Raw genomic sequence first — 13,996 nt, 5'->3', positions numbered from 1 at the left:
GTATAATATGGTTTTTAAAATCCACCTGAGCGAGCACGCAGGACTTCAATTTAACACCTCATTCAACTACTTAGGATTTGGGGATTGGGTGTCACACCGGGCTAAAGGATTGATCTTTAACATTTAAAACCATTGTATTAATCCAGCCCAGACTGATGGGATAAAGGACTTCTTTCACTGGTGGCTCTTAGAGTCGTGCTTGAAATTAATTTGGACAGTGTCGAAATGGGGAAGAGTGGTGGAGACACAGATCCCACAAGAAGAAGACTATCCATAATTTAGCACAAATTGTTATTAAATTGACTCTTAGCTAAAGAAGCCATAAGGACGGTGTGTGCATGATATGAAAGTATTTATAATGTGGTAGGAGTCTTTCGGAGTCTTTGGCAATGAGGCTCTTTGTCTGGGCAGAGTCAAAGCAGGTTTACAGTACAGCTACGCTGGCTGCTGACACTGAGTACGGAAAGCAGAAAAATGTTCCATTCTTGCCGTGATATGCCTTGAAATCCAAAAGAAATGATAGTTTTACATTCTGATATTTCACATTACCCTCTAAAATTCAGTATACAAAGAATATTCACGTGGAGCTCATGATTACGGAATTTACTGTTCTCATGAGAAAGACTATCACAACCCACTCAAAGATCCAGCGCAAACATCTTTTGGTCTTCAGTGGTGAGATAGCCTCCATATTTGGTAACTCACAATTCATTGTATTCATCTGGGACAGACTCAATACATTGCTCGTTCTAATCCGAGAATATACCCAGCACAATAGACCTCTATTTTCATATAGAAGTTGCTGTCCAAATTTGAGATTTGGGGCGATATTGGACAGTTAACAATGCACAAAATTCAATGAAGATAATGATCAAACATGCTTGCAGGAAAAGTTGTAAGAGCAGAGGTAATGCAATAAAGTGTGATGAACCCATAAAAAGAGGACTCCAGACATGTTGAAGGATCAGTAGGGAATTAAGTGAAAGTTGAAAGCTTTTCACACGCTAAAATACTCTAAGTTTTCCATTCTTGCTAATCATGTAAATTTACAGTCAAGCCAACTGTGAAAATAGAGTGCGCTGGCATGCAAAATGATTAGAAAATATTGGTATTATATTGGTTTTGTTGTAAAATAACTTGGGAGTTAATCTAAGTCCTCCCATCGTGAAAGGCTCTCTATAAATGCAATTTTGTTGTTGTTGTTGTAAGTTACATAACAAGAAATATGTGCTTGGAGCAGAATTTTAAGAACATTAAAAGGCTTGAACTTCAAACGATTCCTATGTGTTCTCTTTGCAGAACGCAATGAAAAAGAGTTGAAATGACAAACTTATAGAGCAAAGTAATGGAAATAGATACAATGAAAACCCAACAAATTTACTGAAAACACGTCGGGAAAATCTATTCTAATTTAACACATCACTCCAGACAAGTGACATAAAACTCAATCTTATTCAGAAACGGTGCCGATAATTATGTGGAAGTTGGGAGGGGAGGAGGGAGGACACAATTATTAACAGTCGGACTCCAGTTCGAATTTATCAGCAGCGATAATTCTCATATCCCAGCCCACCTAACAATGTTCACCATGTATTTCTACCTGATGCCTTTTGTCAGGAGATAAGAGCAAACCACACTCTTGCTTTCAGCATTCAGACCATTTTCTGACTGAGCAGAACATTGAACTCTTGTGGATTCAAACGACCTCCAATAATGGCCCCTAACATGACTGCATTTATGGGGCAAGTGAGGTAAGCTGACTGCTACTCGCCTCCACCACTTTCAACCGAGAGACAGGAATAACACTGATTTGAATGAAGTTCTTTTCTACAAGCATGTAGCTGCTTTCCAATACCTACGTTTTTTATCGCAGCAATGAGGAATAGCGGTACAAATGTGAGGAATTATTCATAGCATTCACCGAGTCTCCCACAGCTGTTACCGCTGCAAGTTCATCCAGAGCAGCTGACAGTGTGAATGCTATACTATTTCCATGTAGTCACTGTTTATTTTAAGCCCATATGCTCCATCTTTACACAGCACGGACCATTTCCTTTCGTCGAAGTGGATCAGAAGGATTTGGGAGCTGAATGATTTGGTTTTGCTGATCAACTGACTATGAAGAACTGCTGTTTATCCTCCAAATTCCTTGTAGCCAACCTTATGATTAATAACTGATTCTGTTGTGTTGCGTTCAGCAGGAGAAGAGTTTGCAGTTGATGTTATTTTGGTTAACAAAATGACTTCAATGAATAATTGTAAATCATGGAGTTGCATTGAACTATATCACCTTGCAATTAGTGGCATGGCCTGTGCTGAGTCACCTGATCTCACTCAGGCACGGTAATGGAACTGGCTTCAGTGTGTCTGACACATGCGGAAATCCATCACCACGCTTAAGAGTATCTAGACCAAACTGAAATACGAGAGCTAGATTGTTTGATTTCCAAACAACAGCGCCTTACTGAAAATGAGCTTCTGTAGACATTTGTCGATGACAGGATCCTCCTCAGCTGTGGTATCACAGTCGAGCAGTCCACCAACGTTCAAATATCTGGGTTTTACACGTGAGGAACAGACAAGTAGAAGAAATGCGTATGTGTTGACAGCCTCCCATTGTGTCACACCAACACAGAGCCATTCGGGAAAAGAGGAATAGGAAGAAAGAATAAATGAGCTGATAAGTTAATTAACAAACACATATTAAGTATAAAATTCTGACTCCTGAAATCGTAAATGATATAATAAACCAATCTGGTTCATAATAAATGTAGGATTGTAGTATATTTCACTTGGAAAACTTTAAGCTTAGTGATGATATACTTACAGTCTTCTCCTGAATATCCTGTTGCTATCTTTGGCTCAGGTCCTGGTCCTAAATCGTTCAACGCTTGGACTTTGATGTCGTAAGGGACGAATGTTGGGGTATTATCAACAATATGGTGATGTTTATTGACTGTACTATGATTCCAAGGATTCTCAGCTTCTTTCTGTCTCCAACTAACTTGGTACTTTAGTCCAGGGCCGTTCCAATCAATGGGCTTCAAAGGCTGCAAAAAAAATTCAGAAACCATGCAAGTCAAAATGGATTCAGGGACAACAGGCGCACTTTATGCATCAATATAAATACAATCCACTTTGAAGGCAAATTAGTTCCAATGTAGTGCTGCCTGCAGGGCAAACATCAAAAAAAATATTTAAAATTGTAACGTCGATGTTAATATAGGAGGAATCACAATAAGTATGACTAGACTGCAATTAATGAGGTGCAGACCGCAATTTCTTAGAGGAAGGAAGAGTGAGAAAGAACATGTATTAAAGCGGATAGCAGGTGACTCTTCTGACTGATAGAGATCCAAAACAATTTTCAAATTAGAGCTAAACCGGTTGGAAGTCAAATAGTAAAACATTTCTTCATGCAGATGTGAAAAAGCACTGCTCCAGAAGGCAGTTCAGGCAGAATCAATTGGGATGCCAAAAAGGGAGATAGCTGTATAGAAAGTAAAGGCGTTGAAAGAATTGGGGAAAAGGCAAGGAAACAGAATCAAAAGATCTGCCATTTTCTCATAACATGGCAGAACAAACTCGATGAGCTGAATGGCCTCCTGGTCTTCCTATGCTCACAAGATCGGTCTGCGTGAAGAAGGAAGGCCCTTTGACCCATTTGATCTCATCCTTCCAGAAGAGGAATGGATCTGTATCTGAATGGATCCAGATCTGTATGGTATGGCTAAGTTCTATAGTGGGCAGCGCTCACCTGGCAAAGGTAATGCTCACATTTAAACATTATTAAAACAATTGTAAACACCTGGATCTAAAAGAAATCTGTAATACTTGCCAGGAAACAAGCAATTATTTTTGTCTGTTGTGATTTTAAACCCAACTTCAAATGGTTTAAAGCTTTTACATGCCCTTACCATTTCAACACATTTCAATCCTCCCAAAACAGTAATGGCTGTTAAGCCACCTCCTCTCATCTTCATCCTTTGATTTGTTTCCCATTTCTCTCATTCTCCGCAGAGTAGGCAAATACATTTTCATTTCTGCTAACTACATTTCAGTTACGATTTCACAGATAAATTCCATCAAGCACACAATAATGGGCACCAAAAACCCTAGTTTCATCAAAAGCCTGTACAATATTGTCCTCATGAGAACCGCCTTTTATGCTGAACAAAGACCTGGGGCATTTTCTAACCCTATTTATCATTTCTGTGTGTTTCCCACTCCATCTGTCTATGCTTCTTGGATCAGCGTAAGGAAAAAGGCCAGACTGTTTAGATCTGGTGGGACATTGGAAATTTATACATCGTGTTTTGGAATAAACTTCTGCTTTGAGGACACAATGCCACAGAGGTTTACCCTCTTCTTGTTCGGAACTTCTGTTTGCTACAAATAAAACAGCAGCTTCCCATACAATGTATGCCTTATTTGAATTGAATGAAGATGGGGAGAATGTGAATCAATCAAATGAGTGGGTCAAAAATCGCCATCAGTTACAATGAGCTTTTTACCAGCACAACTGCAGGAATGGTACCAACTCCAGTTAAAAAGAAATGGATTTCGTTGAAACAAAAACCAAACACTAAACTGCACTGATTACCTTTAATAATTAACCGCATGCATTTGCCACTGAAGGAATAATTAATGCCAAAGTTGCTTTCATTAATTTAGCCTCATGTAGAAATATACAGCTCAGAACCAGGCCATTTGGCCCACTGAGCTCTTAGAGCAAGCAATGCTATCAATGCATTTCCGTCGAAATAAACTATTGATAAACATAGTAGAGTTCTTAGTTACAATTAGCTTTTTACTCACAATACTGTATATGCTCTGCTGTCTCCATACATAGATATTTTAAATATCATTTCCAGCTTATGAAATATGATGATGCTTAGACTGTATCACTGTCATAAACTTATTTTTCCTAAATATTGATTTTGTTTAGTTTAGCTGGTCTCGTAACCGGAAATTCCAAACCATGGGATGGGAAATCCTCTAACAGCCATGATTTTAGTCTGGTTATCATCTGGCCTTGTTGCCCACTTTCATTATCGGTGTGATAATTATCACCAGGGATAATTAGCACATCGTTTGCATCACAAGTTTCTCAATGTGGTTTTAAGGGAGTTCAAGTGCTGCGTTAGATCTCAAGGAGCGGAGAAGCAAACACATAGAGGTAAAAATCCCATTCAGCATTGCATTCATCATAATAATCCTTGCGTTTAATATAGCACCTTATCACATTGTCGAGACGTCTCAAAGCGCTTCACAGAATATACTGTAAAGTGAATTGACTGAATGTGTGGGCAAAATCAAAATGTGCCTTTGCCGATATTGGCTTTCATTAGGATTTCCAATTGTAGTCGCACATCAACAAAGGTATTACGTCTAACCCAGAATATCAATGGTTGATATCTAATGACATGAAAAATGCATTGAAGTATTATTATGCAATACTTCTTTCTGCTTGCTGCCGAAATTCAAAAAACAGTGAGGAGTACACAACTCCTTGTTACAGGTTTCCTGACAAGAAATCATTTTATTGACAAAGTGCATTGTCGCAGAACCAGAAGAGGTATTCATCCTCAATGACCAGAATATTTTGAAGATGCTTTAACATGTCAAAAATGTGCTACTGCTTGTTAGAAACTCCACTGTATTAGGAAAATCCCCGATAAAAGTGTTTGTTTAATCCATATAAATGATGATTTCTTTGCAAGCTACTGTGGCACAATACTCGTTTTGATTTCCGCTTTTGCAGAATGCGTTTAAATTCTTTGTTCATTCAATGCAATCTCATGAATGTTACGCTTCCTGTGAGGAGAGAACTGGAAAGTGGGATTCATTTTAAAAAAAGGAACTATAAACAGTAATGTGACATTCACTAATAGGCCAAATGGCTTCCTTCTGTACTGAATACTTTAGTTTCAAAATAATGCTTCCAAAAAGCGTACACCACTGGTGACACTCCATTGCGTATCGCTGAGGACGGTCATTCCCAAACAACACTGAAGCTTTAGTAAAATAGAGCAAAGAGGATAATACAAAATTGATTTAGGAGAAGAGACTTGCCGAGCTGCAGTAGCAGTTACTGGATGAATTAAAAGCCCTTAATGGGACAATATTAGTATTATTATTATAGGTTTAGTACTCTATGTGGTGAGAGTGGAACTGCAGTATTGTGTAAAGTGGTGCCTGCAGCAGAGTGTTTTAAGGCAGCAGCCCGGCATTTCACTGCTAGTTCTCTACATTCCTTCAACTGAGCATCGGTTCTTGCCGGTTGGAGCACCTAAATTGCCGGTTAATATTTAATGTTACAAAAGGGCCAGCAGGACCCTCAGCTGAGCAATGACATTAAAAATGTAAAGCTTCTTATAAATAAGAGTCCAGACAAAGGAGGATAATATAACATTTAAAAGCAATAGCTTTTCATCGGAGAGACACTTTTGCCAACCTGTGCAACTGCGTTCAAAGCCCCAACACCATAAAATTAAAGGGAAATAAAAAAAGTGTCACCTCATACATTCAATTCATTAATAACCAGAACAGTTTCAGGCAGCGGTAGACCATTTGTCCATCTAGGCCACTGCATTATTTAATAGTTTTCTCCATAACTTAATAGGTAACTTGCTTTAACAGACTTCAAACTGAAACTATTATGTGAAGGAACATTTTGCATTGATCACCACAAACTGTGTTCCATCACACAGTGTGTTGTCCTGGCTGAAATTCCTACCATTCTATAAATAATCTCGCTTACATTTCTGTTTCCCAGAGAAAAAAAGCATTTTCTTTTTCAAGTTATTGCAACAGTAATGTAAATTACTGGAATGTTGTATTGATCTATAGATCTGTCCAGCTCTGCTTTACAATAAACGGTAGCCCAGCATCAACCAGCAAACAACATGGTTCTACATCACAAGCCAAGCATCATTAAATGCATTGCGTCCCATTGTGATATTGCAGCTGTTGCAATCTTCAGGAGACTGCTACTGCACACGTCCACAAATTTCACAGCCACGGCAGACTCTGCAATGCTGTACCCAACTGCCTTTGTACTATTTCTCTGCTCCCATTCTTTGTTCTTTCCACATCCCCTTGAAAAAAATGTATCCTTGGGTTATTTGTCCAATATAATTTTAAATGCTGGTTTCCCATCTCCCTCATCAAGAGCACATAAAAAATCCCATGGCACTAGTCTGCAAAGGAAGGACTTTCCCACAGTGTCCCGGCTCACAATCCTCCAGACAAAATTGGTCATTCACGTCATGGCTTTTTGTTGGGCATTGCGACAATGAAAGAAAACTGAGAAGGTTTTTTTAAACGGGTATGGTAACTTGGTTTATTTCTGACTATTGGAGTTCTGATGATGCATCCTTACACCAGGCTGAGATTAATCCCAGAGACATGACACGAGTCATGGCAAAGTCCCGAATTTGTGACTGCCACCCAATTTTGTACTCGGACCCGGATCAGAGATTGACAGGGACTTCTATGTTATGCAACCTTGCCATTACAGTGTTAAAACTAAAAATTGGGTCAAGTTCTTCAATTCAGCATCAACATGGAAAACCGACTGTTTTAAGAACTGCGCACAACTTGCTTCCAAATTAAGGCTGAATTCAAGAAATGTTCACAATTCTGCGTGATCTTACGTTTCAAAATAAAATAGTCTAATAGCTTTATAGGGTTTAAAAAATCTACTTTAGATTGCGGGTGTTTTGTATATTTGAATGATTTGGGGTTAATAAAGCTATTTCTGATGCTTAAGTAGTAATGTTCATGGTGGTGGTGGGGGGTGGGGGGTGGGGGGGTGTGGTCAACACGCTAACGAAAATATACAAAAAGACGGATAGTTCTGTCGACCAGCTGGCCCAACGGGAGTTAATATCTGCTGGAAATATATTTTGTTTTAGCTGTGTTCATTAATTCACAACAATGCGTGACAATGAACCCAGAGAAAGAAAGAGAGAGAAAGCATTTTGCTTATTAGCCAGTAAACAATGCATCTCTATTTTTGCACTTTACAACTTAGAAAGCAAACCCGGCTGAATTTCAAAAGAACCAATTATTTTAAGGTCATTCCATATCTTCCCCTACCACTGACAACCAATAGAAGCCTTGCTGGATTACCACTAAATGAAGAAAGACACTAAGCACCATCTCGCCTCAGGGACTGAGATGTGCAGGGAAGGCATTTGTGAAACCGGGAGCAAAAGGCAGATCAGAAAAATAGCAAACAGCAGCTGAAGGCCATAACATTCACTAACCCAGCAGGCACCAAAGGGCGGGAGGCAGAAAAAGTATGCAGTTTACTCCGCAGAAGACTGTAGCCAGTGGTTGTTCCAATTACCAAGAAGCGCAGTCAGGACACGCTCCTTATTATGTTTTGTAGTTTCTGACGCAGCAGAAATTCAATTCAGATGAGAATTAGGAGGAAAATAAATAAAATATAATTGACTGATCTGAGAGTAATGGCCAGTTTATTCTGTTGGAAGCCATTTCAAATCGCTTCCAGCGGTAAAGCCATTAGTCGCTGAAAGCCTGATTTACACGTTGCAGTCCTCGATCACATTGGTCCGAGGCTGGGGAGAACTGTTGAGCATACAAAGCTCAGTTCAATGGAGTTCCACTAACCGCATCAAGCGCTAGTTCACATTTTAATATCTTAGAAAGGCCGGAGTGTGACTGTCTCCTTAATCACATTAAAATGGTCCTTTAAAACTTTCTTGGCTGGCCTCAGGAGACCACTTTCGAGCAGATGCCAAATTGATTTGCACTACCCGCACTCACACTGCAGAGGGGCCAATCAATTCCCTCCTCAAGGCAATCTTGGCCAACGCCAATCGCTTCACAATCACATGCCGTGACCCAAATTCTATGCGTCTTTAAGCATCAATCCAGCATAATTTTCGCAACGTGTACTGGGAATACTGGGTGGAAGGAACGTACACATAGCACTTTATCATATTGAACCCTCTCAAAGTACTTCAGTGGTAATTATTAACAAGAAGAGTGACTATTTTATTTGTAGGCAAAAGCAGCCACCAATTTGTGCCAATAATGTTGCACGAACAGATGTGAGATGACTGACCAATTAACCTGGAGGACTGTAACTCTCGACACCAGGAGAAACTCCATTCTCTTTTCAAATAGCATTGGGGATCTTTACCGTCCACCTGAAAAACAGGCCAAGCCTGAGAACTGAGGTCAGGGAGCATTTTTTCACACAGACATCTGTGTTCTGCCCAAGAAAGCTGTGGAGGCGGAATCAATAGGGCTGCTCATTAGGAGATCGATACTTGGATTGCAGAGGTAATAAGGGGGATGTGTAAAAGGGCAAGGTATTGGGATAAAAAGATCTGACAAGGTCTAAAAAACTGGTAGGTCAGGTTCGATAGACTAAAAGTACCTGTGTGCCTAAGTTCCTGTGGAGGCAAGACCTTAATTTGATGACTTAGTGGAAATATAGAGGAATGTTGACATGAAAAACCACTCCCCATTTGGGGAGAAAAGTGGTCTCATTTGCATTGGGTTTTTTTTGGTCCCTGAACAATACAGCAAGTTACCTTTGAAATATCGTTCGGTCTATTCTCACCACATACCCTCCTGCTCTGCAAGTAAATCAGTCCGCTCCCTCTTTTGTACACAGAGTTAGTTATGACGAATACATACTCCACCTCAAACAGGTTTTCCATTGATGAAGGGGCACACAAAAAAGGATTATACTGTAATTCCCACAATTATTTCCATTCAGTTGAGAATCAATACAATGAGAAGATGCCATGTATACTTAACCCAACAGCTGAAAAATAAAGTCCAATTTCTAGCAATCAGGAGAGAAAATCACTTATCACAATCAATGACACTGGGGCTTTTCTTGAAGTTGTTTTTTGAAAAAAAATGAACATTTCTTCAATTAAATATAAACGGAAGTTTAAAAAGGTACAAAAGTATTTTTCAATTGCACAAAATAATGTTAACATGTATCCAGCCTGGTATGAAGCATTGCTAACGCTCACGTGCTCTGAGGTGCTGCTGTGTCCTATGGTACATATGTAGAGAGGCACGAACATGAACTGAACTCCATTTTGTAGAATACCAGGAGAATTTTCGTTAGGTCAGGTTATTAAGGGATACAGGGCAAGGACGGATCATTGGACTTAAGGTACAGATCAGCCATGACCTTGTATAATGGCAGAACAGGCTCGAGGGGCTGAATGGCCTCCTCCTGTTTCTATGTTTCTATTAATTGAAATAGATTGATTTCTCTTGCTTGGCTTTGTGATCTCAGCTGGTAACAAGAGGTACAGTGTATCAGATGCCAAATGGGACAGTGAACCGCCACACCGAGACAGCAGTGGGACAAAAGGGCACAGGGTTAAGATTGTGAAGAGCAATGTTAGGCGTCAGGCAGTATTTCTCTACACAGAGGGTAATCATCCCCTGCGATGTATTATCGAGAAAAGGTGCCTGAGGACAGGACTCTGAATTCATTTTCGAAACAGCTTGACATTGTAAAGGTAGACACGTATTCTGGATAGAGAGATCAAATGGACCAAAGAGTGTTTGTCACCCAAATTTCTCTTGTGTTTGCAGTTCGCCCACGAAACATACAGTCAATTCACATCACAGTATATTCTGTGAAGTGCTTTGAGACGTCGCAAAGACGTGATAAGGCGCTATATCGAACGCAAGGATTATTATTATTATTATCTTGCAAAGAGATCTTACAAGGTGCCTCTGTCTGGAAGGGAAGTCAACATTTCAGCAAGGTGTCTCACAGGGCTGTTACCCTCCAACTCAGGCAGACTAGTGAAGGAAGAAGATGGGGAACATGGGAGAAAAATGGTAACCTACATTAAACAGCATAGCTGCTATATCCAGGAACAAATTCAGAAGCAAACTACTATGCAAATCTCTCTGGATGCCTTTCTGGAACCCACAAGTGGGAACAGTCAATCAGAAATAAAAACAAAATGCTGAAAATGCTGGAAAGTCTATCAACATCTTGTCTGACCTCTCGTTGGAAATTTCAGCACTTGCACTTTTTTTGCTTTTTATATTAAAGAGACTTATTAAAATGCCTGGTTTCTCCAGGGTAGACACTAGTTAACCCACTGGAAATTGCCGCACTGCTATTAAATCTTTGCAAACAGTGATATTCAAAACCCGAATATTCATCGAGGCGAATTTATGCGCTGACGTAACCCTTTCCTTTAGTCCCGGAGGCCAGCTGTTGGCAATTCAATCCATGTGGGATGCTCATCTTTATTTTAAAAGATATTCTTTTTTAGATCATTTTACATCGTGCATGGCTTGAGTCAAGTCCCACTAAGGCCTGCGCCCCAGGCGATAATCACTGCTCAAACAGCACTGGGACCATATAGATACTGCATCATCAGAAATTCCTACTGTCCTTACTTCCCCCTACTATTAATGAAGGAAGACTGTATGGGAACTGAGTGTCAAGTTAGTTATAGGTAGGATTAGGCTGGCTGGAATACAGCACTACGAGCTATCTGTGCTTACCATAAACAGGGAAATTAAAACACTGTGTGTACAAGCAACATGTCATGAATAGTTTATAACAAGCAAGAAACTAAGAGTATTAAGGAGGACAATCTCTGACCACCTTTGGGACACCTAAAAGCACTGAAAGCTCTCTATCAATTCCATTTTTAACTGGAGAATCTTTTATTTTCCCCGAAAGGATGGCCTTGCTTATTAGTGGAAATAGAAAGATGGAAATCAAGCCAAATCCCATGCGTGTGGGTGTGGGGAGGGGCACTGAGCAGGAAACCCACAGGAGGTCAGTCAGGGTTTATTTTGGGCAAAGGGTTTCCTCAGAACTAAAGCCTTAGCTGATAAGATAGGATCGAAGGAAAGAAGGATTGAAAGCAAAACAAAGCAAAGCAAAACATTGTTAATATTGATCAAGTCAGGAAAAGAGGGAGATTGAGTCAGTGTTGGTAATGGGAGACAACTGTAAAACTAAAGTGCTGGAAGAAATCACAGAAAACTATGATTTAAACATGTTAAAGTTGATATTCAGGCCTGCAGGCTGAAGAGCTCCTAAAGTACTATTTTAAGAATATATTAAGACAGTGGAACAAAAGGTTCAGGGCTGCAAAGGGCAACTTCAGGACAGCCACTTGGAAGTATGTTTTACACTAAGGTTGATTGATGATTGGTGATTACCAGGAAGAGTGGTAGAGGGCAGGACGCTGGACACATTTAAGAAATAGCTTTGTGCTATTTTGGAAGGATGAGCTCAAATGAGCTTGAAGGGTATACTTCATTGAAACCTCTCTCACAATCTTGTGAAATGATAAGATGCAGCTTGGTTTTTGATGGAGTTTGCATGGAACAGCGGAAAAGGCCAAGGATTTTGCCCACAAAATACAGTCAACCCACTTTACAGTATATCCTGTGAAGAGCTTTGAGATGTCTTGACGACATGATACGGCTCTACATCAAATGCAAGGATTGTTGTTGTATAGAAAGGTTGAGCTGCTTGGTTAATATTCAGTGTTTCATTTGCCTGATTTAAATTGCCAAGCTGACATCAAAGTACTTTTTATATCTGTCTCAAAACCCAACCTCTTAATTGTCAAAGTCTACTCTTGACTCCACCATGCAACTATCGGTATCAAAGCCAATGTTTTCACTGCACCTTTGCAAAAGCTGTGCTGACATTTGTGTTTTCTCTCTGGTTGTCTGGTCCCAGTCTTTGTTTTGCAAAAGCCGACATAAAATCAATTTTGTGATGGTCAACTTTGACTCAGATTATGCAGAAATGTTCTTTAAACTCCCGGATTCCAGTCGTCCAGGTATCCAATGGTTGGAGGAGGAAGATGGGAGTCAATAAACAGCACAATGCACAACATTTCATTTGGAGACCATTTTTTTTAGTACAGCTGTCTTTCTCCACAAATCACATGAATGGTGATTACAGTCTAGTCAGCGAACGAACCATTCACTGCATGACAAAAGTCTAACACCCCTACCCAGGCTGAGACTGGGTGAAATTTTTGTGTGTGGGAGGGGGTGTCAGAATTTTGTGAGCAAATAAGGACTCGATGCATCAGCTATATCAGGTGTATGCAGTGAATGGTTCGATCACTGACCAAGACTGTCGTCACCATTCATGTCATTTCATTTTAGTGGATCTTTAGATCAGGGGAGACAGAACAGACAGCAAGATGGTCTGATCCCAGGCTTACTCTGTAAAGTGGTTTCTATATTTTATGGCCTTAATCAGAGGTACTTTCCTCTGTAGGATTCTCCCTTATTTTCTGGAACTGAGTTCCGCAACATGGGAAGGATCCAAATCAATAATAATAATCCTTATATTTGATATAGCGCTTTTCACATCTTCTAGATGTCTCAAAGCGCTTCACAGAATATACCATAAAGTGAATTGACTGTATATTTGTGGGCAAAACACGGCCGCCAATTGTGCACAGCGGCGTCCCACAAACAGTCATGGATTGAGTGACCAAATTATTATTGTTTTTTGAGGGATTATTATCCCTGGAAAAGAGATCCACCAATCGATTAATAACCAGGGTCCTACTTCCTGCTCAATAAACTGAGGCATCTGGAGTAAGGAAACTTTCCCAACATTTTGCCCTGCCGGGAATCGAACCCAGGTCTCTCGCTTGCTAGGCAAGTGCTCTAAACCACTGAGCTACAGGACTCCACAATGATGCTCTCAAGACAGATCTAAGCACCATGGAGTGCTGCAATAACATTAGTTGACCCTCAAGAACTTTACTGAAATCTACCATGAGAATTGAATGCTTCGTATTTAAGAAGATACATTACAGATGCCTTTCTGTTTGGCGAGAGTCTTCTGAGGATTGAGGTAGCCATTAGCAAAAGCCACGATGATTTATGAAGCAGAAGTTCAAAGAACAAAGAGAGTGCGTAAGAAGCTTGACAAAGCAAATATTTTCTGCATAATGGTAAGAAATAGGCAGCCGTTCAG

General features: G+C 40.0%; 1 protein-coding gene and 1 non-coding gene across 3 annotated transcripts in view; both read right to left on the bottom strand.

The window, feature by feature from the left end:
• chl1b (cell adhesion molecule L1-like b) overlaps positions 1–13,996 on the bottom strand; it is a 141,208-nt gene that overhangs the window by 75,774 nt on the left and 51,438 nt on the right. For both annotated transcript variants that reach the window (XM_042339560.1, XM_042339561.1), the window contains exon 19: positions 2,828–3,050. In XM_042339560.1, the coding sequence (XP_042195494.1) occupies positions 2,828–3,050 (223 nt within the window). The remainder of the gene's footprint in view (positions 1–2,827; positions 3,051–13,996) is intronic.
• On the bottom strand, positions 13,634–13,706 carry trnaa-agc. The gene has a single exon. It is a non-coding gene; the product is annotated as a tRNA-Ala (tRNA).

Source organism: Callorhinchus milii, unplaced genomic scaffold (assembly GCF_018977255.1).
Source record: "Callorhinchus milii isolate IMCB2004 unplaced genomic scaffold, IMCB_Cmil_1.0 Scaffold12, whole genome shotgun sequence".
In the NCBI taxonomy this organism is placed as follows: Eukaryota; Metazoa; Chordata; class Chondrichthyes; order Chimaeriformes; family Callorhinchidae; genus Callorhinchus; species Callorhinchus milii.
Note: the sequence above shows the minus strand (reverse complement) of the source record. Positions and strands in the feature narration are given on the sequence as shown.